The following is a 23,898-nucleotide window of genomic DNA, read 5'->3' as shown; positions in this document are numbered from 1 at the left end:
CAGAATTATTTAACTACTGTTGGATGGAGTTTGTACTATGCTGAAATTTAATTAATGCCCTACACAAGCCCTTATAGCTCTCTCCGCAATATTATGAGTACACCACAGTATCTGGATTTTGTTGAAATAACTTCTAAAACTTCACAATAACAAAATCTGAGGCTGGATTATTTATTTTATGTAGATATTAATTTTTCTCTATACCAAGAATATAATTTCTGGTGTTAATTTGAAAGAGACTGTCAACAGGAGTATAAGTGGTTATTGTTTTGTAGCCAAGTAAGGGGAAGCTTGGATTTTAAGGTGTGAAGGACTTTATTGCATAAAGATTTTTATGCAACTCCATGACTAATGAGTTCAGATTCCCTGACAGTTGATAGCAAGTGTTCTGGAGACTTCCATAACACTTCCATACTCTCTCAAATTTCACTCATGAAAACTTAGTGTGCAACATTAGTGTGGTTAAGATAGCAAAAGTTATTAATGAGGAAAAAACCCACAAGCTAGGAGAGGCTGCAGCAGTTTGTTTTCTTGTTAGTCTACTGGAAAGGGCAAAATTTTGCCTCCTTATCCCCTTGTTGAATTAACTGAGCACAAACTACTTTTGTACTTTGAACTCAGTTTACAGCAATTCAAGTAGTATTAGACTGTAAATTGGACAAAATAGATCCCATAAATTTAGTTCTTGGCTCAATATATAGTGAACAAAAAAGCAGATAATGAGGCAAATCCTTGATTTCTGGTGCTCCACAAATACATAAACGGGAATCCTTAGGTGTGTGTGAATATCTGCCATCAATCATGGCTGAGGGCATTATTTGAAAATGGACAGCTATAGAAGCCTGCCTAAGCTTTGGGAATGTAAGCTTCCCTAGGTAAGCAGCCATCAGGTGGTCCAGTTTATATAATCTAAACCATTTGGAAAATTTTGACTTGTTAATAGCCTGTCTATCCAGATACACACCCTGGTTAAAAATGTATTCATGAAGCTTCTCTCTTGAATTCCAGATAGAAGGGTTTTCAATTAAAGCAGGATATGATTCAAGCAACCTATAGTATCTTAATCTCCAAACTTTGCAGCTTGGTAAATGTTGGAAACATAACTTAGGAAAAACAGTCTAATACTACCTCTGAAAAGATTTTTTTAATCTCTTGTCTGATATAGAGTCTAAGGTAACTTATAAGGTTTCATTGTTTGCCTTAGCAGCAATCAAAATTCGGGCAAGAGTTATAGCGGACATTGCAGTTGATTGCCATGGGGATGATCTTATCTAAATTTTGAAGTTGTTTTTAATGTTGTTTTATTTAATTGTCTGGAATTTTATTATGTTTAATATATAAAATGTGGATGTTAGTTATTTGATGGAGCATTTTATAATATCATGTTTGTCATCGGTTTTACATATTAATCATGCAAATGGCCTTTGGCTTAAGCATTAATAAAATTGATTGATTGATTGCAATTCACGTAAGGGGAGGACAAAGTGGGAAAGTGGGAGAAGAAACTGCGACGTTTGAAAAGCACCTGAAAACTGGAATAACAGAGAATTAAGTGGAACTGTCCTTGCCAAATTGGAAGAGCTGGAGGTTATGTTATAAAGGATTTATGGAAGACCAGAGAAACTCACATTTCCTGTTTTCATTGTCAATACCAGGTGATTCCTCTTCAGCCCATGACGACCTAAAAACACAATGCTATACCAAATATATAGGAAAAAACAACAGTATCCTTTATCCCCACAGCATTTTTTGTGGGGGAGGGTTGGTCAAGGAGAATGGATCTTTAGTAATAAAGAAGGCAGATGGAGCCACTCACCTTTTCAGTGCTGATGCCCCCCCCCAAATGTGTCAGACAACATTTGAAATGAGGATTGATCCAATCTGTGTCCTTGGAGATTATCACATGGGGAATGGGATGTCATTGTCTTGTCCCTGTCCCGTCCTTCCCATGCGATTGCAGGAAGCACTTTAAGATGACATCGCACTTATCCAGACATTATACTTCTGGAAAGCGCAAGTGACAGCAATTGCGTGAAAAACTTTCATATGTTATTGCACTGATCCTGTCATTGTCCCATCACTGAGGTGGCATTGCCTGGCATTTTGCAATAAAGGGAATTCACTTTAATGCAATGCTGCTTCAGTCACAGGATAATGACAGGATCAGCGCTACGTTATGAAAGGCTTTTGCCTGATTGCTGTCAAGGACGGGATAAGGATGGGGGAGTGATCCCATCCCTATCCCGTCTGTGTGTGATAATCTCCCTTGACTTTTAATAATAACCTCACAAATGGTTTCAGTTTTAAGAGGGAGCAGGTTCAGCTCCTTTATTTTAATTTTAAAAACCAATTCCTTTGAGAGAGAAAATTTGTAATGAAAATACATTAGAATAAAGGATACTGCCTTTACAGCTGTAAGGGTTTCCTTATCACACTTTATCGCATGAGGCAGTTAATCATAATTACAGCAGGACAATAGTGTCTTTGGCTGCAACTTATCACATGATGCCTTGTCTCTCCCATGGCTGCATTGTATTTTGATCATTATTGGTTCATGTGTTTTATTGATGGAAAAACCTAATAATGCCTGCAATATTGCTACTGTTTCATTATTGTTTCTAGGGCGATAGTTTCATTCTGCTACATATGTGGTGTGAAAGCATGGCTTTCTTATCCCCCTAGCTATCCCCAAGCAGGGGGGAAGTCACAACAGGGAAATGGAGCCAAGCTTCATTGTTGCCACTTTTGATAATTTGAAAGGTTGTTATCTATCCTCTCCTCACACCTCTCTTTCTGCAGAGGAGGAAAGGGGGCTAGCAGCTTACATCCAAGCAGGCAGGCAGGCAGGAGAGAGAGAGAGAGAGAGACCATGACTTGTTAGTCTATTTAAAACACACACACTCTCTTGAGTTGGCAAGGATGTATGTGAGGAGTTGCAGGATTGGAACTGGCAACTTTTGTATCCTGTAGATTTGTGTGGATTGTTCTTTTTATTTGTTTGCTGCTGGTGGGAGCTTCTCACACAAGCAGGAAAGATCTCATTATAGTCATTAGTGCCCTTGGGGGTCATTCACACTTATTTTTTTGAATGAAGAGTTTCGCATCTCTGCGCTGATCCAGAACTGATTCAGGTTCGGTTCGATGTTCCCACTACGTTTACCAAGGCCCCATTCCCACTAGCTCATTTGCGCTGCCCCTTTAAAAAAAAAATGGCGGCAGCGTTAGCATATTCTGTCAACTTGTGTGTGTTGTGTGCCTTCAGGTCATTTCAGATTCCGTCCCCTTGGCATCCTCTTGCTTTCTCTCCTTTTCCCATCCCAGCATGCAATCTCTCCTTCTCTCTTCCTTTGCATCCTCCGTTTCCCACACATATGTAACACAAGCATTCACACATTGTATCAATTTGTCAAATTGAAAGGGAAACATATGTAGCACAAGTATTTGCATATTCTGTCACACACACAATTTTTTTTTAAAACTGCCCCTTGCAAAGTGACGTGCCGTGTCGGCAGCAAGCAAACAAAAGGGAAAGGTAGTACAAGCAGACACATTCTATCAATATGTATCAACCTGTAGCATTTGCATAATCTGTCAAAAAAAATTACAAAAGAGAGAGAGAGAGAGAGAAAGCTGCCTGCAAGAGGGGAGGCATGTTCCACCCACTGCCCTCCCTCTGACCTAAATCCCTCTCCTGAACTTGACTCGATCATGACCAGGGCCAAGTTCACATTTGCTGGCAGCAGGGAACAGGGACGTAGCCAAGGGGGGGGGGGGTTTCTTGGGGTCTGGACCCTCCTTCAATTAGAAAAATGAATGGTGTGTGCTGCTGTGCCGCCGCACTCAAGCCCCATTATAATGGTGGCACTTAGTCTGGACCCCCCCTTCCTAAAATCCTGGCTACGTCCCTGCAGGGAAGAAATGGGTTTTCCAAAAAGAAAAAGGAAATAATCCACTTTCAAAAATCCACTCTAAGGGGGATTTGTCCTTGATCTATTGTGCAAGACCCTTATCCTGATGTGTTAAAACCAGTGCCAATGGGAACTTCCCACTTTTAATCCAGGTTACAATTTGGTACAAAAGGTAGTCTGAATGTGTCCTGGCCTGCAGCCAGCACACACAAACACACGCCGATAAGAATGGCTTAGCCCAGCAAGTGGAAGCAGAACACAGATCTTGCAAGGAGTAAGCGTGAGAGCAGTCCGAGAAGCCAAGCCGAAGTCAGGATACCAGAAATCAGAGCAGTCCGAGAAGCCAAGCCGAAGTCAGGATATCAGGAGTCAGAATAGTCAAAGCAGTCCAAGGTCAAAGCAGCCAGAAGATAACAAGGGTCCAGTCTGAGATCAAAGCAACAAGGAGTCAAGATACAAGGAGCCAGTGCGAGCAGCAATCACGCCAAGGGATCATGCAATAAACTCTAGCACTAAGTTGAGGCCTCTCTACAGCTTAAGTAAGAGAAACTCTCCCCCGTGCCACCTGATTGCCTGTTTGCAGTCCTCCTGGATCTGCACCTGCAAGCACTCTCAGCCCTTCTCTTTTTGTAAGTAGGCACATCCAGGCAAGCTTCCTCCTCAGAGTCACCACTAGGCTGTTGCACCACAGGAGGCATCTCACTAGCACTAGGACCTGGTTGGGCCATCTCCTCTGAGGCTGGGGGATCACAGCTGGGACCTAGCAGAGCAGGATTAGCACATGGTGTAGCCTCAATTAGCTCTTGCTCTGGAGGAGGCTCATCCTCCTCCTCCGAGAGCTGCTCTTGGTTGGCCATGACAGAATGGCCCTCAAGATTTAATCTTTTGGTGCCATTTTAACCCTGTTGCCGTTCACATTTGCCCCCGTATCGATTTAAAATGGAGACACCTCCATTTCTGGGAATGATTCAGCACAATTTGAACTGATTCAGTAGTGTCACACTACCGAAGATGCGGATCATTGTGGCTCTTAAAAAAAGAACAGCTATAGGGTTCCAGTGCCAATTGCACCATTATAAGTGGGCTTTTTGGCCAACCCCCCCTGCAAACTGCATCAATTGCGGTTGGAGCAAGTGTGAACATCATGGAAATAAACCTCTTCCAAATGGGTTTATTTCCATAGTGTGAATGGCCCCTTGGTTTATCGTTTTTACCACACTCCAGACTGTCTCCTCAATTGTTGTGATCAGCAAAATGCCTTTCTGACTTCTCAGGATAAGAGTCACCTGAATTTCTTTAGCTCTTGAAAATACACACTGTATTCACTGCAAACATAAGCTTCAGTGATAAGAAAATTAGCATATAATAAAAAATAAAAATAAATAAACCATGTGCATGCACTAGATAGGATATACATTGGTAGGAAGATGGGATCAACAAGGCAGTGTGGAAGACTGATAGACTGTTCATTGCCAAAGCCGTGCCATAGAACTATTGCAGAGAAGTGTGGTAGAGATTGTTTCCATTCCGATATGTTTCCATTTCTTTAAACAACACGTTTGCAGTAAGACAACAGACTGATGTGATAAAGTCCTTAAATGCAAAATTCTTCTTTTTTTTTTTCCTGCTTTGCTTAACAGCAGTAATCAATAGTTGCTCCAACCATGATCATGCTTTGTGAAACTACTTTAAATCATGGTTTTGTGGCAATTAGAATTAATCTTAGTTTGCCCAGTTTGGACATTGCAGCCGACTATACTTATGCAAATTATAAAGGAAAGAGGAAAGAAAAGGAAGAAGTCAGGCAGTATCATGAATTCTTATAGCATGTTCCAGTCTGTGATCTGCAAAATGAGGAACCTGAAACCTGATATAATATCTAGTGGGTCAAAGGAATTGAAACATTCACTTGCTTCTGAGGAAATCTGTGTATCTAAGCCAGAAACCTTCTGGTGACTTTTGCTGGTGTAATTGTCTGATATGTAAGGCACTTGGATAGTGGTGTGTAATGATGGTGGGAAGAGGATACCAGAGAAGGCAACCAATATCACAAGAGAAACCTGTTTGCCTCATGTCATGAGTTTTTACTTCTGTTCTGACAGAGATAGCTTGCTATGCCATTGTTTACCCATGTCATCACAGCACTCATGGACATTTAATAATAATAATATATTTAACCTCTTGTCATTGTACTGCTGACTATTCTGCCACCTTTGCAATGGTCCTAAAGTGGCAATGCACTTTGTGACAGGTCACACTGTTTCTCATAATACAGTGAACCCTTGCCTTACGCGGGGATCCGTTCCCCCCCCCCCCCCCGCATAAGGCGATTCTGCCTATGCCGGAGCACCATTCACTTGAATGGGGCTCGTGTGCATGGCGGCGCGCATACGCCCCATTCATCTGAATGGGATGCGCTGCCCCTTGTGCCCCGCGCACTCCCTGCGGCTTGAGCGCGTAAGCTCAAAGCCATGTATAGCGCGCCCACATGTAGCGCGGGCGCACTGTATTGTAAAGTTACAGTTCATCAATACCTATTGATACAACATGTCATGGTAACCTTCTTCCTATGATTGACCATTGAGCCACAGGAAAAGTCAAGAGTAGAGCCTGTGCTGAATGAAACCAGATCCAATGGTAGGGGGAGCCAAAACACAAAGTGAGTGGAGTTTGTTGGACTGCATTTTTTCCCATTTTCTATGTCTCTGTCCGATCCCACAGGAAATTAGGATGCATAAAACTGAGCAGTTGGTAACAGGTTCCTCACCTCAACAAATACATAACAGGATATTACTAAAAAAGTAAACCCTTGCATTTGGGACCCCCACCCCCACCCCAGCTACATCAGTTCTGCCTAGTTAATTAATAATAATTTGTTTTATTTATATACCGCTATTCCAAAGATCATAGTTAGTATACAGCCAATCATTCTATCTATGTCTCTCCTTCATAGGATACGGATGATGCTGTCCAAGAAACAGACATCAGTCCAGGTAAATTGCAAAGTAATGCTGAATATGAAGAAGGTAAGGAAGTATGAGGCTGATTACATGCCATGCTGATAATTCTAATGCTTGAGGAAAAGGATTCCCACTTCCCCAAGGGGATCTTTTAAATAGAGATTATAATTTACTGCATGGTGGATGCTCAGCAGCCCAGTAGGGCAATGATGAAATCCACTCTGTGGGAAAGGCCCACGTCATATTGTACCTTTTGGAAGATAGTCTGAAAAATGGATGTTTTCCATAAATTAAACAGAATGGATTCGCTTTTCCAGACCACTGCATATAATATATTATTTCAGTTGGTTTTAATTACAGCAGATTTCAGTGCATGTCCATTCAGAAGGAAGTTTAATTAAGTTCAATAGGAGTTGCTTTCAAGTAAACATGCATATGGGTATTATGTTAGAAGAACAAATCAATGTTGGAGTATGTGGACTGATTCCTAGCCAGTATTGTTTAGTAAACTTACAGGTATTATGGTAAGAGCCAAATAACAAGACAGGTTGAGTCTCCCTTATTTGGAATTCTGAAATCCAAAATGTTCCAAAATCCAAAACTGCCTGGCTGTAATAGTGACATCTTTCCTTTCTGATGGTTCAATATACATAAAATATTTTGTGCATAAAATTATTAAAATATGATGTGTACAATTACCTTTAGGCTATGTGTATAAGGTTTATACAAAACATAGATAGAATCATAGAGTTGGAAGAGACCACAGGGCCATCCAGTCCAACCCCCTGCCATGCAGGAAATCTAAATCAAAGCATCCCTGACAGATGGCCATCCAGCCTCTGCTTAAAGACCTCTAAGGAAGGAGACTCCACTACGCTCCGAGAGAGTTTGTTCCACTGTGGAACAGCCCTTACTGTCAGGAAGTTCCTCCTAATGTTGATGTGGAATCTCTTTTCCTGGAGCTTGCATCCATTGTTCTGGGTCCTAGTCTCTGGACCAGCAGAAAACAAGCTCGCTCCCTCCTCAACATGACATCCCTTCAAATATTTAAACAGGGCTATCATGTCACCTCTTAACCTTCTCTTCTCCATGCTAAACATCCCAGCTCCCTAAGTCATTCCTCATAGGGCATGGTTTCCAGACCCTTCACCATTTTAGTCGCTCTCCTTAGGGCATGCTCCAGTTTCTCAATGTCCTTTTTGAATTGTGGCGCCCAGAATGGGACACAATATTCCAGGTGGGGCCTGACCAGAGCAGAATAGAGTGGCACTATTACTTCCCTTGATCTAGACACTATACTTCTATTGATGCAGCCTAAAATAGCATTGGCCTTTTTAGCTGCCGCATCACACTGCTCACTCGTGTTCAACTTGTGGTCTACTTGGACTCCTAGATCCCTTTCAAACGTAGTTTCATTCAGCCAGGTGTCCCCCATCCTATATCTGCATTTCATTTTTCTGCCCTAATTGCAGTACCTTACATTTCTCCATGTTGAATTTCATTTTGTTAGCTTTGACCCAGTTTTCTAGTCTGTTCAGGTCATCTTGAATTTTGATCCTGTCCTCTGGGGTATTAGCTCCTCCTCCTAATTTGGTGTCATCTGCAGATTTGATAAGTATGCCCCCAATTTTGTCCTCCAAGTCATTGATAAAGATGTTGAATAGGACTGAGCCCAGGACAGAGCCCTGTGGGACCCCACTGGCCACTTCTCTCTAGGATGAAAAGGTGCCATTGCTGAGCACTCTTTGAGCTTGGCCATTAATTTGAATTTCTTGTTTAGACTTGGATCCCTTCTCCAAGATATCTCATTATGTATATGCAAATATTCCAAAATCTGAAAAATCTGAATTCCCAAACACTTCTGGTTTCCAGCATTTGGATAAGGAAGACTCAACCTATATTATGTTTACTTATGTTTCAATTGCTACATTAACATTATACCGGAAATAATATAAATGTCCAGCTCTCAGTCAGTGGTAACATGTAATAATACAATCTTCAATGATATACGTTTGAACCTCTTTTTATATAGCCTGGTATATTGTATATACATGAAGCTAATATTTAAGAGCTTTATTGATAGCAGGAATAATGAAACAGTTTATGCTGTTAGCTGGAGTACTCTTTTGTTAAAATAGAATACTTATAGTGAATGCTTGTAAATAATATCAGTAGTAGATTATTAAGTGGCATGTTGTTGTTGATGTTGTCGCTATGTGCCTTCAAGTAATTTCTGACTTGTGGTGCCCCTAAGGTGAAACTGTCATGGAGTTTTCTTGGCAGAATTTGTTCAAAAGGGGTTTGCCTTTGCCTTCCTCTGCCCAAGGTCACCCAGTGGATTTCCATGGTTGAGCAGAGATTTGAACCTTGGTCTCCAGAGTCATAATCCAATGCCCAAATCGCTACCCCACTCTGACTGTCCCATTAAGTGGCATATTGTACATTTATATCTGATAACATGATAATACTTTCCCATTTAGCCAGCAGAGCTGCCAGAACTGGATGGCAACCCTTTCCCATCTGCACACCAGGGGATGCCCTCTTATGTGTCACCTAGTGTGGTCTGTACCCCCAGCACCCCTTAGTGATGCCTTTGGTTTTGAGTAGCAGTCCTGCTTCAATAGACCAATTATTTAATGTCACTTCCAGCTCTTTGGTTAAGGGAATTAAGTGGGTTGGGTTGCAGAATCCAGTTGATTTGTCTTCTTTATTAGGCAGTGGTTCTAGTTGGTGATTATTTCTCTTGTATCCTCTGCAGTAGATGTGGTAGAGATTTCTCCTTATTCTCCTGCCCACCCATTTCCAGTAGCTTTTGGGGAAGATGCTGCTCCCACTGACATACCAACAATATTTACAGGTAAATCAACCAGTAGATGGGTTCTCAGAATTCCAATCAAAATATGTGGCAAATAAAGCATAGTTCAGATGTCATACATAAGAGGATCAAACTGGAAGAGAAACTTATATTTTGCTTGTTTAGCAAATTATTAACTTTAAAGGATTTTTACAAAGTGATGCTTCAAAATGATTTTAGTAATTTCTGCATTTTTAAAATTTTAGTGCAAACATTTTTTGGTGTTTGTTGCCAAGTCAGCGTCTTGCAGCCTTATTGAATTGCAAAAGTAAGCCAACAGGCAGCAAAAGAGACGTGGCTTTCTGCTTACGTCTCTGCATGCCTTTGAAGCACTTCTGTTCTCTTCTTGATGGAGACAGTCATAAAAGTGTGTCTTTTGTTGTGCTGGGGAAATCCCTTTGGCAAAAAGCATACATTTACTACTATCTCCCTTTGGAAGGAGAACAGAAACCGGGCATGTTTTGAGGGCATCTGGGAGAAAAGGACCTTTCTCTCTCTGCCTTTCAGCTTACTTTTGTAATGCAATAAGGATCTCAGGGCCATAGTTTCCTTGGTTGAACCAGTCCACCTGCAATGTAGTCTTCTTTTCCTACTTCCTTTCCTGCAGATATAAAGATAATTATAACACTGAGCAAAGAATGTTTTTTTAAAAGTTTTTTAAAGTTTTTTAAAGTGTTCAAAGCATTTCAGTCACATTGTTCCACCAGTTTTTATATGCCCTATATTATTAGCCTTGTATGAATGACTGAGAGGCTGAGACTGAGAAAAGTTTGCCCAGTGCTTACAGGATTTGAGCCAGGTGCATTCTGGTACCAATTCAGGTGTTACCTTAACTCTCACAAGATTTTGCAATGTCTGATTTAAGTTGGGAATGAACAATTTTGCCATGCTTCATATGGTATGTTTTCAGTGCATCGTTGGCATAAGAGACTAGTCTATCTGACCGATTCAGACAACTGCGATTTTATCAGATATTTATTCCATGCTGCATGCACACTGCAGAGAATGAGTCTACCAAGCATATAAAAACAGACATTTGTAAGCAAACTCAGAAGGGAAATAACAGGTCCTTTTATGATAACAGAGTGGGAGATCAGAAGATTCCAGCTTCTTGGATAGGCAAGGCATGAAAATTGTCTCTTCTGATTTGGCCCGTGTTACAGAGTTGAGTCATGGGGATTTTCTGGTAGGAAAGGGAAGCTGTGTGACCTCAAAGGGGCTAATGTGTTTACTGCTTAGACAATGGCAGTTGTGTTGTTTAAAGGTTGCCTAAATGTCTGGGAGAGCTCCTCTCCTACCCTTGAGCTCTGACTTAAAATCTTCTCGGAAAGAAGCCCTGGCAAAAGCTGCCTCAATAACTATTGGTTTGTTTGTGAGCTGGTTGGGTGATGATGACAGGATAGTTGAAGATTGTTGAGAAGTGTGGGTGCCTTTGTGCTCTAGATTTTACTGTTGTTGCAAGTCTAACTTTACTTGTCTCAATGAGATTGACAATTCCTTGGTGAAAGCCACAGTAGAATCAAGAGGAAAAGGAATCTCTCCATACTTCAGTGGTTGCAAAAGCTATGCTTTTAGGCAACAACTCCCAGAATGCCAAAGTCAGCATGGTTAGTGGTTGTACACACTGAAGATTCTGGGAGCTGTTGTTTTTTAAAAGTAAAATTTTCAGCAAGTCAGTAGTCAAGAAAACTAATGTCTGTATCTGGGCTGGTGTATAGCTAAACCCCCTTTATAGCTATTTAAATAAGTGACCACTGTTGTAACATGTGTGAACTCAGTAAATTAACAAGGAAAGTTGGATCAGACTAAAAGTTTTTAGCCTCCTGAGGACTAGGGACAATTGATGGACTTTAAAACAGAGGAACTATGTGTAGATTTGACTTGCCTCCTGATAATACCTTCTCTCTTTTATCTTAGAAACAAATATGTGCTCCTCTTCACCCAGCATCTGTGGTCCAGGCACCTGTGTCAGCCTGCCAGGAGGATATGCCTGTTTGTGCTATCCAGGCTATCAACAGCATCCCAGTCACACCTATTGCACTGGTATTTTAGTGTTATTTTTTCCCCTTGGGAGAAATGGAGGGATGATAATCTTTCCTTCTATAAATGGGCAAAGACTTTTTGTTTAGCAGTTAATCTTAGGTTATTGCAGGAGAAACTTAATCCTGATGGGTCCTGTTTTTCCCCCCTTACTGGTATGTTTTAAATTATTTTTCTTCTTATATTCTAATGTACTTGCTGTAGTTTATTTTATTGTTATCTGCCTTGAGTTTCCTGTTGGGGAATGAAAAGTAGGGTACAAATATGGTGCTGAATAAGCTATATGAAAAAGAATAAGAAGAATGATGGCTTGTTCTTGAAAATACAAAAAATGAAGAGGAACATTTTGAGAAGTAGAAAACCTGGACTGACAACACAGCATAGAATTTGACTAGGTTTTGAGGCCATTGGTCCTATAGCTGGAATAATTGCCAAAATGGAGATTATAGCCAGAATGAAGAAAATTACGATGTGAAGTTATCAGTTTAGACCTACTGTGATTTTCCAGAAAACATTAATGGCTGCTCTCCATATCTGGATACGAAAAAGGCTGAGTGAAATTTAGAGATATGTCTGTTGCTTTGGCTAATACATACTGGCTACTGAGATGGCTAAGAAAAGAGGCATAAAATAATATGAACCCATGTATCGGAAAAGCTGGAAATCAAATTTAGGTTGTACATTAAGTCCAAAAATGATGATGCTAAATCAGGAGTGAGGCAAAGGTGGCCATCCAGATATTTTTACACTTTATTTCCCTTTAAGCCAGTGATCAGAGGTAAGAGAAATTTTAATCCACGAACTTTAGAGGGCCACAGATTCTCCACTCCTTTTCTAGGGAGAGTGAGTTAAATACAGTTGAGCTTGACTGTTCCCTCTTGTTCCAGATGTTGATGAGTGTGAAAGAAATCCATGTGATGGAAAAGGTCACTGCAACAATAATGAAGGCTCTTATTCCTGCCTATGTTTCTCTGGCTATACCCTTCTTGTTTCACAGAACACACAAACATGCCAGGGTAAGTCATGCTTTTGCAGCACCCACCAGCTTCCTGTGCCCACCTCTAGAAGATTAATTAGGTTATTAAAAGGGTCATCCCTTATGCCAAGATATTGCTAAGGGGAAAGAAGAATTATTTTATTTCCCCTTTATCTTGAGCTTTTCCCTTGCCTCGCTTTGAGGTAACAGCTCTGCTGTCTCTCCTGTGTCCAAGAAAACTTTCTTTGATCACTTTTCCCATTTCTTTAATTGGAAAGGGATAAAACACAACTAAGTGCCTTGGAAGTCTTCATCATTCTTATCTTTTATTTTTCTCTCATTATACTAGACCATTTTGAGTTTTCTGCCATGTGATTTTCTAAGTGAGAAAGGAAGACAAGCAATAGCAAGGAGTGTGGTTATCAAATGGAAAGGCAGGGGTAACTTGAACATTCAAAAACATTGCACTTGCGCTCACTTTGATACCTGATGCTGACACTAGTTCTGAGGTGGGATGTGATTTAGACCAAATTATATAGATTGGGATGATAATGCATGAAGGTGAAGTTATGGTTGCCATATTCCACTCCCTCATACCCTGGCATCTAATTTACATATTATGCAAACTGTTGTAATTATGCATATTATTAATTTGCATTCTGATAATAGCAAGAATTATGTAAATTCAGCACATTAATTCTTGCACTTTTTCTACCATTATGTTTCAAAATCAGTACCACTAGCTGGTTTGAAGAGACTGAGGCTTCCAAGAAGCCCCAGAGAGTAAACTCCCTTTAGTCTCTAAAGTCTGTTTGGAAGCGAAGTTCCACTGCACTGCCTAGCCCTAGGCTCAAAGTGCCAACACAATCATCACACAACACAAGGCCATCTCTGCTGGCCTCTTTTGGGCTGGTCAGGAGAAGCAGGGAGGAAATGGAAGAATAATGCAATGCCTGTGCAGTAGCAACCGAAGCCTGCAGGGCAGGCGAGGCTCCCACTCGTGCCAGTCTTCTTCCATAGTTTCCTGCTTCATTGCCACTGCCACATTTTAACCTAACTATTGGTTTGCAATTCCAATAGCACCCAAACAATGATACCTTTATTGGGCCAATCAAAATGCACAATTACATGTTGCAAGCTTTCAAAGTCACACTGGCTTCTTCATCAAGCAAACAGGAGAAAGAAATTGATGGCATTAGTCATAGGCCTGCATTTTCTGTTTCTGGTCTTAGTTCAGATGGTAGGGAGGGCTATCTGCAGGCTGGCACCTCCCCCTTTTGAGTGAACAAAAAGTTTAGGGGGGATAAAAGGGAAACAGCAATTTTATTAAAACAATGTGTTGCAATGGAATGCTGAAAAGATATTAAAAGAAATTACAAAGCATAGAGTATATGCTGTCCTAAACACAAAAAGGCTTGTTCTGGCTTGTGAGCCACGCCCTAACATGCACAAGGCTAGTTTAACCAGTCAGTACTGGGGTAGGAAACTGCAAATCCCATACGGAGGTATCAAGCACACAAAATACCAATTCCTCTGTGCCTCTCAACATGGAATTAAAAGAGATAACACAATATGTCCATACAATTGGGGAGTGCACAACAGAGGCCAAATTAAAAGGGATAACACAGTATGCCCATTCCAGTTAAAAAGTACAAAACAAAGACCAAACACGTTTCGACTAGAGCGTCTTTGTCAGTGGTCATAGAAAAACTGTAAAGATAAAATAGGTATGGGTCACATACAACAGCATATGAGTAATAAAGAAGACCATATAGTTAAAAAACATAATACATAAATACCTAATATAGCAGCCTTGTAAGGTATATCAAATGGTATGTGGGGACATCCTGTCGCTGTAGGTAAGTTGTTGGTCCTCATAGACCTTATATCATGCCTGAAAAAGTATGTATGCAGGCAACTTATGAAATATATATTGTAATAGTAAAAAAAAAATATTATAAAAACGCACTCCAAATTGTATCCATACTTACCTAGGACTAGGATGTACCACATGTAATTGCAAGCCCTAATGGAGTATAGCAAGTGGGAACTCTATATCCCTTCCCAATCACAAAAACTGATACACCTGTTGAACCCCACCTGAGACCATTCTGCAGCAAGTAAGATCCTGTAGGTAATACTAACCCCTTCCATTATGTTGATCTAAATGTACCAGTACAATCAACCAAACAAATAATATTTATGACAACAAACACTAACGTAAGTAAAAAGGAATAACCAAATAATTACAGAATTTCAGACCAATTGCAGTTCTCATTCAATCCATGTGGTTTCTGTGTTTGTAGAGTGAAAATCCAAAACGGTTCTCTTTGCCGGAGTTTTCTCTCCAGATATGTCCCAGTTCCAGAAATTCTTTTAATCGTCCAAAATCTAATATCCCTATCTGAGTGCTTGCGCTGAATAAAATGTTGGACCATTGGTGCAGTAATTCTTCTATTTCTAATGCAGCTCCTATGTTCTGATATCCTCATTTTTATTTTTCGAGTGGTCATGCCAATATACAAAAGATCACAGGGACATTGAATGGCGTATACAACTCCCTTAGTATTACAAGTAAACAAATGATTCAGAGTATACAATCTGTTATTCACAGGGTTAATGAACTCAGTAGTTTTCACACAATATTTACATGCACTGCAGTTGTAACATGGGACATTCCCTTTGGTTCTCCTCTGTAGTAAATTTGGCTGGGTCTCCTGAGCTGTGCATTTACTATGGACCAAATGGTCCGCAAGATTCTTGGCACGTTTATACATGTAGTCACTGGTAGATTTTCAAAATCAAGGAAATGTAGTGTCCATTTGCAATTCAAAGAAGACTTTTTCTTGGAATCCAGGATGTCTCCTTCCTTTGTGAAGCCACAGACTCCTATGTAGGTAGAGTACACTGAATTTCTCAAGAAGTCTTCCTGTTTTGCATCAGGAAAACTTTAGGTGATGTAGAAGCAAAGCATGCCAATCGGTCCCAATATTAGAAAGAAATGCTTTACCTTTGTTGTAGGCAGAAGACTCAGATGGCCTGCAGTGAAGGAGAAATCCTGGATTTACTGCTCCGACTGGCCCAGCTGGTCGGAACATTTTTTAGTTCCTTCAATCTGGGATTTTCCAGGTTTTCTGGGACAAATGACAACCCTACTTGACCTACAACTCTGCTTTAGCACTTTGGATCATCAGTTTTGTTACAGAAACTGACTTCTGTTTTTGACAGATCTAAATGAGTGTGACCAGCCAAGTGTGTGCCATGGAGGGCAATGTATCAATACACCTGGATCTTATCACTGTGAATGTAAAATAGGTTATATCATGGATCACAGAGGACAATGCGAAGGTGAGTGTGCAAACAAAAATCTTGTTTTGGGGGAGATAATGCTAATGTGAAAGCCTTTCTATATTTTTATGGTTTCCCAGATTTTACTTCTGTCTGCTCAGGTTCTGGGAATAAATGAATAAATATGGAAATAAAGTTAAAAGGAATCAGGACTTTGGACCACAAGCAGGTTTTGTTTTGCTTGAGGGGTTGCCTGGAGTCTGAGATACAGCAAATAGAGAATCTCATTTTCAGTGCAGATTATCTTTATGCATTTACTTGAGACTTTTTGAAAAAACCAACATAAACCTTTGCATCCTCAATGGAGTACATGCCCATTTAAACAAATTGTTCATGTTATTCTGTACTACAGTCATCATGATATAGTACTTGCTAGGCAGTAAATACAGGACAAGTGCCAATGTCTCCTGTATGAAGGCTGCCCTCTTCTGGGGAAGAAAGGAAATGTGAAGTCTCTTACTTTTGGGCTTCTGTTGCTTTATTGCTCCCTCTGCTCTCAAATACAGAGCCAGTGTGATGTAGTAGCTGAGACTAGGACTTCAGGAAACTAAGGCTAGATTCCCCACTCAGCCATGGAAACACACTTGTTGACTCTGAACAAATCATATTGTCTCAAGCAAAGAGGAAGCCAATGACAAATGTCCTCTGAATAGATCTTGCTAAGAAAGCCTGTAATAACATACCCTTTTGCTTTTGCCTGAGTCTACTGGGAAGGGCAAGATTCCACCACCCCCTTCCTCCCAGTGAGCAAAAACTACACTAGCATTTGGGACCCATTTTGTAGGAAAGAAGTAAGAAGAAAAGGCAAAAGTAGAAAGAGAGAAACCTGCTCATTTGTAAGGCATCTGAAAAAGTAGGATGACAGAGGATGAATCAAGACTGTCTCTGCCAAATCAGGGGAGTACATAATAAAACTGTGTCAACTTGAAGTTACACAACAATGCTCAAGTATAGTCTAGTGCAAATGTTACATATACATGTGGAAGAGATCGCCAAAGAACATTAAAAGTATTTAAGGTATATTTGTATATTTTGCATTTGTATATTTGTTCGTCTATTGTTGTTTCCTGTCTTAATCCTTGGGGAGAGATGGATAAGAAATAACAACAACAACAACAAGCTACCAATCACAACTTGACTAGTAAAGAGTTCCTTGGCTTAGGCTTTCTAAAAATGATTGGCCATTATAGTAATTATTATTAAAAATATGAAAAGCATTTCACATATTAAGTTACTGTAATCCTTACAAAACCCTATATGGTAGGTAAACATTGTTGTTTCATTGTTAGATATTTGCCTTTTGCCACTTCAAAGGAGGAACTGAGGCTTAGCGGTGGTGACTTAAGACATAGCAAGCTGTCATAGGACTTTATCACACTAGCAAAATCCCATTCAGATTGGGATTTAAACTAGATTTAAATTTTTAAAAACCTGCAAATGTGGAATAACACAAAAATAAACTGAAGGTAAAACAGAGACAAACGGCAGCTTTTTACTTTTGGAACTTCTGGAAAGTAAAAAGCTGCTGTTTTTCTCCATTTTACTTTCGGTTTATTTTCGCGTTATTTCACGTTTGTGGTTTTTTTAAAAAAAAATTAAATCTAGTTTAAAGCCCATTTCTGAACAGGATTTCACTAGTGTGATAAGGTCCTTATAAATGTCAGACATTTTCTCTGTCCAGCTGTATATTATCTACTCCACCTTGACTCAGCAAGAGTTCAGGTATAGATTGATCTTTCCCATTACCTGTTGCCTGATCTTTTGAAGTGAGATCCATCAGATTAAACCTTGGGCCTTTGTCATGCAAAACATACCCTCTTGCTGAGCTATGGTCCATCCTCTACTTGCCTAGCATCAAAAATCCAACAAAGGACTTCCCAGTTTGTAGCTCTTTTAGGTCTTTTAGGCACCAGACTATTGCAGGTGTTTTTCTGGTGTCTTGAGGAAGGTGAATATTTTAGCTTCCTGCACTTTCATTCATGTAACATCTCAACATGTACTCACTTCGCCTCTTCCCTTGTTTTCTCTGCTGATTTCAGCAAGCTTTATGCTGTCACACATAAAAGATAACAATTTATAGAGTCAGGAGCAAGTTCTTAGGAGACCCTGCTAAAATCATTTATTTGGCTCTCTACCAGAGCAATTAGAACATACCTCAAAACTGTTTACAGCACTTGGTGTCTCATGGTCTTTTTCTTTGTTAAAGTTTGTTGTGAAGATGAAAGGAGAGTGGCTGCAGAGGCCTGGAAGGAATCGAGTGGAGTCTATTTGTTTCTTTGCAATAGGAACAAATATTGATCTCTGTGTGGGCATTGATAAATTTGTTTTGTCCTAACATGCTTGGGGTTCTCTAAGGTGTATGCATTGTGCAATTAATTATGGGCCACTGATGGAACAGGTTGTAAGTGAGGTTCCTAAATGGCAGTGCCTAGCTTAGCTGCAGATTTGTTGTGCCTTCAAGCAGACTCCATCTTATGGCATAGGGCTTTCTTGACATGAGTTATTCAGAAAAGGTTTGCCATTAGGCTGAGACAGTATGAATTGCCCAAAGCATTAAATGGCTTTCCATGGCTGAGTGGAGACTTGAACCCTGGTCTTGCAGAGTGTACTCCAACATTCAAACTACTACCCTACACTACCTCACATTGTTACTGCTGGCATTTAATATTGGTATGTATTGATAGTACAGGACAGGCCTGTAATTAAAGCACCAGTGTGCATTGACTATAGTAGATATATCTATAGTGTTTTTAAACAATTGTTTTGTCCTCTCCTTTTGGCCTTTTGGCTCCCAAGAGGTAACTTTACAATGTCATAATACAGCAAAATTGAGACCAAGAGAGGGATTTAAAAAACAAAACAAAACAAAGAACAGCAATTAGATATATTAAAAAATAGTTGAAAAGTCATTTAGAACATATCTTTTAACATAACAACCAACTGCACAAAGGAGAGGCTAGTCTACCTCCTTAGGGAGAGAGTTTCACTGTTAGGAAGCCATCTTAGATAAAGCCCTATCCTGGGTTCTACCACTTTTGCCTCTTTTTGGTGTCAGTACTATACAGATGGGCTTTGGAAGCAGATCTTAAACTATGGACGAGTTCTTATACAAAAAGCAGCATTTCAGATGTGCATGTGAGCCAATGTAAGTGGGGCTGGTAGTTATATTCTGCACACATACCTCTCTATTTCTATGATTAAAATGCAATGGAATATTAACAGGTATCTCTGGAAACCAGGGGTCAGTTCCTAGCTCAACCATGAAACTCATTGGGTGACCTTGGACAAGTCACATGCTCTCAGCCTCATCTTATGTTCAGGCAATGTACAGCATATGCTTAGTCTGAACAAGAAATATGATTTTATTTTATTTTATTTGCAGAATGAAAGCTAGGAATGGTACTAGGATCAAAATTTGAATTCAATATGAAGATAATGTTTCTAAGAGTCTGAGAAGCAAGCAATGTTTATTAATGAGCCATAAGTCAAGCAATAATAAGCAGGCAACAATAAGTGAGGTTCTGGCTCCACCACGTTGCAGCAACTCCCCTCCTCCCCTGCAATTTCACTTTAAATAAAGCACATCACCAATACATGTCTTGTTTTAAAGTGGAATTATGGCTTTTTTGCTGCCACTCTGCTACCATAATTCAGCTGTATGGCAGCAAAAATGGGCGTAAAAGTATGATAGGCAGTTTGGTCAGAGGGCTGGAAAGTAGGCTGTGATTAAGAAACTGGTGGTAGGTTGCAAATAAAGATAAAAATGAAATATTGAGCTAGTTACTAGATGAAGGCTGATGCAGATTGCTGAACCAGGATTAGTGTGAAGCTGCAGGATTCACAGAGTTCAGGAGGGAAAAAAGAAATGGAAGTAGCAAAGCAGGGAGATGCAGCCATCAGTAGGATCAAGAGGGATAAAAATAAGCTTAATCAACAGAAACACTCTTGGTTTTCAGTAAAGCACAATTATTTGATCTGGTAATTACAGAATGAAAAATCATGGACAATATGTGGCTGGCTATTTTGATACATTATGTAAAATCCAAAATCCATAGTTTCTAGTTGTGATTGCTGGCAGTATTTGTGGAAATGACATGGGAGTATTCTCAGAGGCTTTTTCTTGAGGTGTGATACTGTGACTATGAGGAAAGCTGCAAGTAGCTTTACTTTCACTGGATTCTGTAACAGCCCTAGTTTGAGTACAATTATTTTTTAGTCTTCTGAATGTAGCACAGTTTCTGGCTAGTGTAAAATAATGATCGTCAAACTGGTGCCTGCCAGGTGTTATGGATGGCAGCTTTTATGAAACCTAGCCTACATGCCCAAGGGTCTGGGTTATGAGAATTGCAGCCCAAATACCTTTAGAGCATCAGGTTGCCTGCCCCTGATGTGCGCAGTTTCTGATATTCAGTGGAAGTTCTTGACCATCTCCTGTTGTTGAACTGTCAACTTCAGTATCCATTGTTGATAGACAAAAATACTGTTTCTAATCTCTCTGATTTGTCTGTTGTAGATATTGATGAGTGTGCAACTCACAACATCTGTCCTAGAGGACGCTGCATCAACACCGAGGGCTCCTTTTCTTGTATGGCTTGTGGCACTGGATATATTGCATCTAGGGATGGAAGAACATGTGAAGGTATATCCTGTGGCCCAGTGTAACAAGCAAGGAAATTTAATAAATGATAGTACTTTGGCCCAACTCATCAGATTGCAACCTTATTGTTGCCTTAGAAATCAACTAAATTGTATACCTTGCAAGCTGAAGTGAATCTAAAGCTTGAATGATAATTTCATTACCTGGTGACTATTGCCAGCCCTTTTCACTTATCAAAATGGATTGTTTTGCCAAGTTTTGCTGTTTAGTGACTAAACAGCAGTTTTGTTGACTAAAAGTCCTATGACTACTTCATGTTATGGGTCAGCTAAAAGGAACTGTTTCTGTCATTTACCATCAAGTTGATTTTGACGTATGGTGATGCTGTGAAGGATAGATCTCCAAGACACCTTGTCATCAACAGCCCTGCTCAGATTTTGCAAAGTTAGAGCCAGGGCTTCATAGAATCATAGAATCATAGAGTTGGAAGAGACCACTAGGGCCATCCAGTCCAACCCCCTGCCATGCAGGAAATCCAAATCAAAGCATCCCTGACAGATGGCCATCCAGCCTCTGTTTAAAGACCTCCAAGGAAGGAGACTCTATCACCCTCCGAGGGAGTGCATTCCATTGTCGAACAGCCCTTACTGTCAGGAAGTTCCTCCTAATGTTCAGGTGGAATCTCTTTTCCTGTAGCTTGCATCCATTGTTCCGAGTCCTGTTCTCTGGAGCAGCAGAAAACAAGCTTGCTCCCTCTTCAATATGACATCCCTTCAAATATTTAAACAGGGCGATCATATCACCTCTTAACCTTCTTTTCTCCAGGCTAAACATCCCCAGCTCCCTAAGTCATTCCTCATAGGGCATGGTTTCCAGACCCTTCACCATTTTTGTCGCCCTCCTTTGGACACGCTCCAGTTTCTCAATGTCTTTTCTGAATTGTGGCTCCCAGAACTGGACACAATATTCTAGGTGGGGCCTGACCAAAGCAGAATACAGTGGCACTATTACTTCTCTTGATCTAGACATTATACTTCTATTGATGCAGCCTAAAATAGCATTGGCCTTTTTAGCTGCCGCATCACACTGTTCACTCATGTTCAACTTGTGGTCTACTTGGACTCCTAGATCCCTTTCACACGTAGTTTCATTCAGCCAGGTGTCACCCATCCTATATCTGTGCATTTTATTTTTCCGCCCTAAGTGCAATACCTTACATTTCTCCGTGTTGAATTTCATTTTGTTAGCTTTGGCCCAGCTTTCTAGTCTATTCAGGTCATTTTGAATCTTGATCCTGTCCTCTGGGGTGTTAGCTATTCCCCCTAATTTGGTATCATCTGCAAATTTGATAAGTATGCTCCCAATTCTGTCATCCAGGTCATTGATAAAGATGTTGAATAGCACTGGGCCCAGGACAGAGCCCTGTGGGACCCCACTGGTCACTTCTCTCCAGGATGAAAGGGAGCCATTGTTGAGCACCCTTTGGGTTCGGCCGGTCAACCAATTACAGATCCATTTAACAGTTCCTTTGTCTAGCCCACATTTTACAAGCTTGTTTGCAAGAATGTCATGGGGAACTTTGTCAAAGGCCTTACTGAAATCAAGATATACTATATCCACAGCATTCCCTTCATCTACCAAGCTGGTAATTTTATCAAAGAAAGAGATTAGGTTTGTCTGGCATGACTTGTTTCTCTGAAACCCATGTTGACTTTTTGTGATTAGGGCATTGCCTTCTAGATGTTCACAGACTCTCTGTTTTTATATCTGCCTCCAGAATCTTTCCTAGTACATACTGATGTCAGACTAACTGGACGATAATGTTGGGATCTCTTTTTTTCCCCTTTTTGAAGATGGGACAACGGTTGTGCCCTCCGCCAGTCTGCTGGGATCTCTCCTGTTGTGCAGGAGTTTTCAAAGATTATTGCCAATGGCTCGATTTTACATTTGCCAGTTTCTTTAATCACACCTTGATGGAGTTTCATCTGGTCCCGGAGACTTAAATTCATTTAGATTAATAAGATATTCCTGTACTATCTCTTTACTTATTCTGAGCTGAAATTCCCCTATTCTGTCCTCTGCTCCATTATCCTCAGGTTGAGCACCCTTTGCCTTTTCTGAGAAGACTGAAGCAAAGAAGGTGTTGAGTAGTTCTGCCGTTTCTCTGTCTTCTGTTAGCATTTTGCCATCTTCTCCACGCAGTGGCCCTACCGTTTCCTTCGTCTTCCTTTTGCTGCGGACATATCCAAAAAAGCCCTTTTTATTGTTCTTAACCTCTCTAGCAAGCCGGAGTTCATTCCGCCCTTTAGCTTTTCTGACTTTACCCCTACACATGCCTGCTATTTCTTTGAATTCCTTTTTTGTGATTTCCCCCTTTTTCCATTTCTTATACATGTTCCGTTTCAAACTTAGCTCGGTTGAAAGTTCCTTAGTCATCCATCCTGGTTTCTTGAGACACCTCCCGTTTTTCTTTCTCACTGGAACTGTTTGAAATTGTGCCTTCAGTATCTCCCTTTGGAGAAAGTCCCATCCGTCCTGAACTCCTTTATCTTTTAGTATTTCTGACCATGGAATCACTCTCAATACTTCTCTAAGTTTACTGAAATCCGCTCTCCTAAAGTCTAGGATGCGTGTCTGACTATGCCTGGCTTCTCCTTTCCACTGTATTACAAACTCCAGGAGAACAAGGTCACTTCCACCTAATGATCCCACCACTTGCACCCCATTAACCAAGTCATCCTTGTTGGTTAGGATCAGATCTAAAATAGCTGACCCCCTTGTTGCCTCTTCCACCTTTTGGACCATGAAATTGTCTTCCAGGCAAGTGAGGAATTTGCTAGGCCTTGAGGATTTTGCTGAGTTTGACTTCCAGCAAATATCAGGATAGTTGAAGTCGCCCATCACTACTACATCTCTCTTTTCTGACTGTGTGGTCATCTGTTTTAAAAAGATATCATCCAATTCCTCAGTCTGACTTGGGGGTCTGTAGTAGACTCCCACCGTAACATCCTTGTTGTTTCCCTCCCCTTTAATTTTTACCCAGATGCTCTCCACCTGGCTTCCAGGATTGATGTCCTGGATCTCTTAACTGGTGTAAATATCTCTGACATATAGTGCTATTCCTCCTCCTTTCTTGTTTGGTCTATTTTTCTTAAAAAGCTTATACCCCTCTATTTCCACATTCCAATCATGAGACTCATCCCACCAGGTTTCAG

At 40.5% G+C, this 23,898-nt stretch overlaps 1 protein-coding gene across 1 annotated transcript in view; it reads left to right on the top strand.

Moving 5' to 3' along the window:
- The window catches only part of LTBP2 (latent transforming growth factor beta binding protein 2), a 229,350-nt gene that overhangs the window by 168,998 nt on the left and 36,454 nt on the right, over nucleotides 1–23,898 (top strand). Inside the window, exons 16-21 of the mRNA XM_042444931.1 lie at nucleotides 6,862–6,934; nucleotides 9,630–9,725; nucleotides 11,640–11,765; nucleotides 12,650–12,778; nucleotides 15,967–16,086; nucleotides 20,600–20,725. Of these exons, the coding sequence (XP_042300865.1) occupies nucleotides 6,862–6,934; nucleotides 9,630–9,725; nucleotides 11,640–11,765; nucleotides 12,650–12,778; nucleotides 15,967–16,086; nucleotides 20,600–20,725 (670 nt within the window). The remainder of the gene's footprint in view (nucleotides 1–6,861; nucleotides 6,935–9,629; nucleotides 9,726–11,639; nucleotides 11,766–12,649; nucleotides 12,779–15,966; nucleotides 16,087–20,599; nucleotides 20,726–23,898) is intronic.

This window comes from Sceloporus undulatus, chromosome 1 (genome assembly GCF_019175285.1).
Source record: "Sceloporus undulatus isolate JIND9_A2432 ecotype Alabama chromosome 1, SceUnd_v1.1, whole genome shotgun sequence".
Classification (NCBI taxonomy): Eukaryota; Metazoa; Chordata; class Lepidosauria; order Squamata; family Phrynosomatidae; genus Sceloporus; species Sceloporus undulatus.
This window is presented reverse-complemented; position numbering and strand designations above follow the sequence as displayed.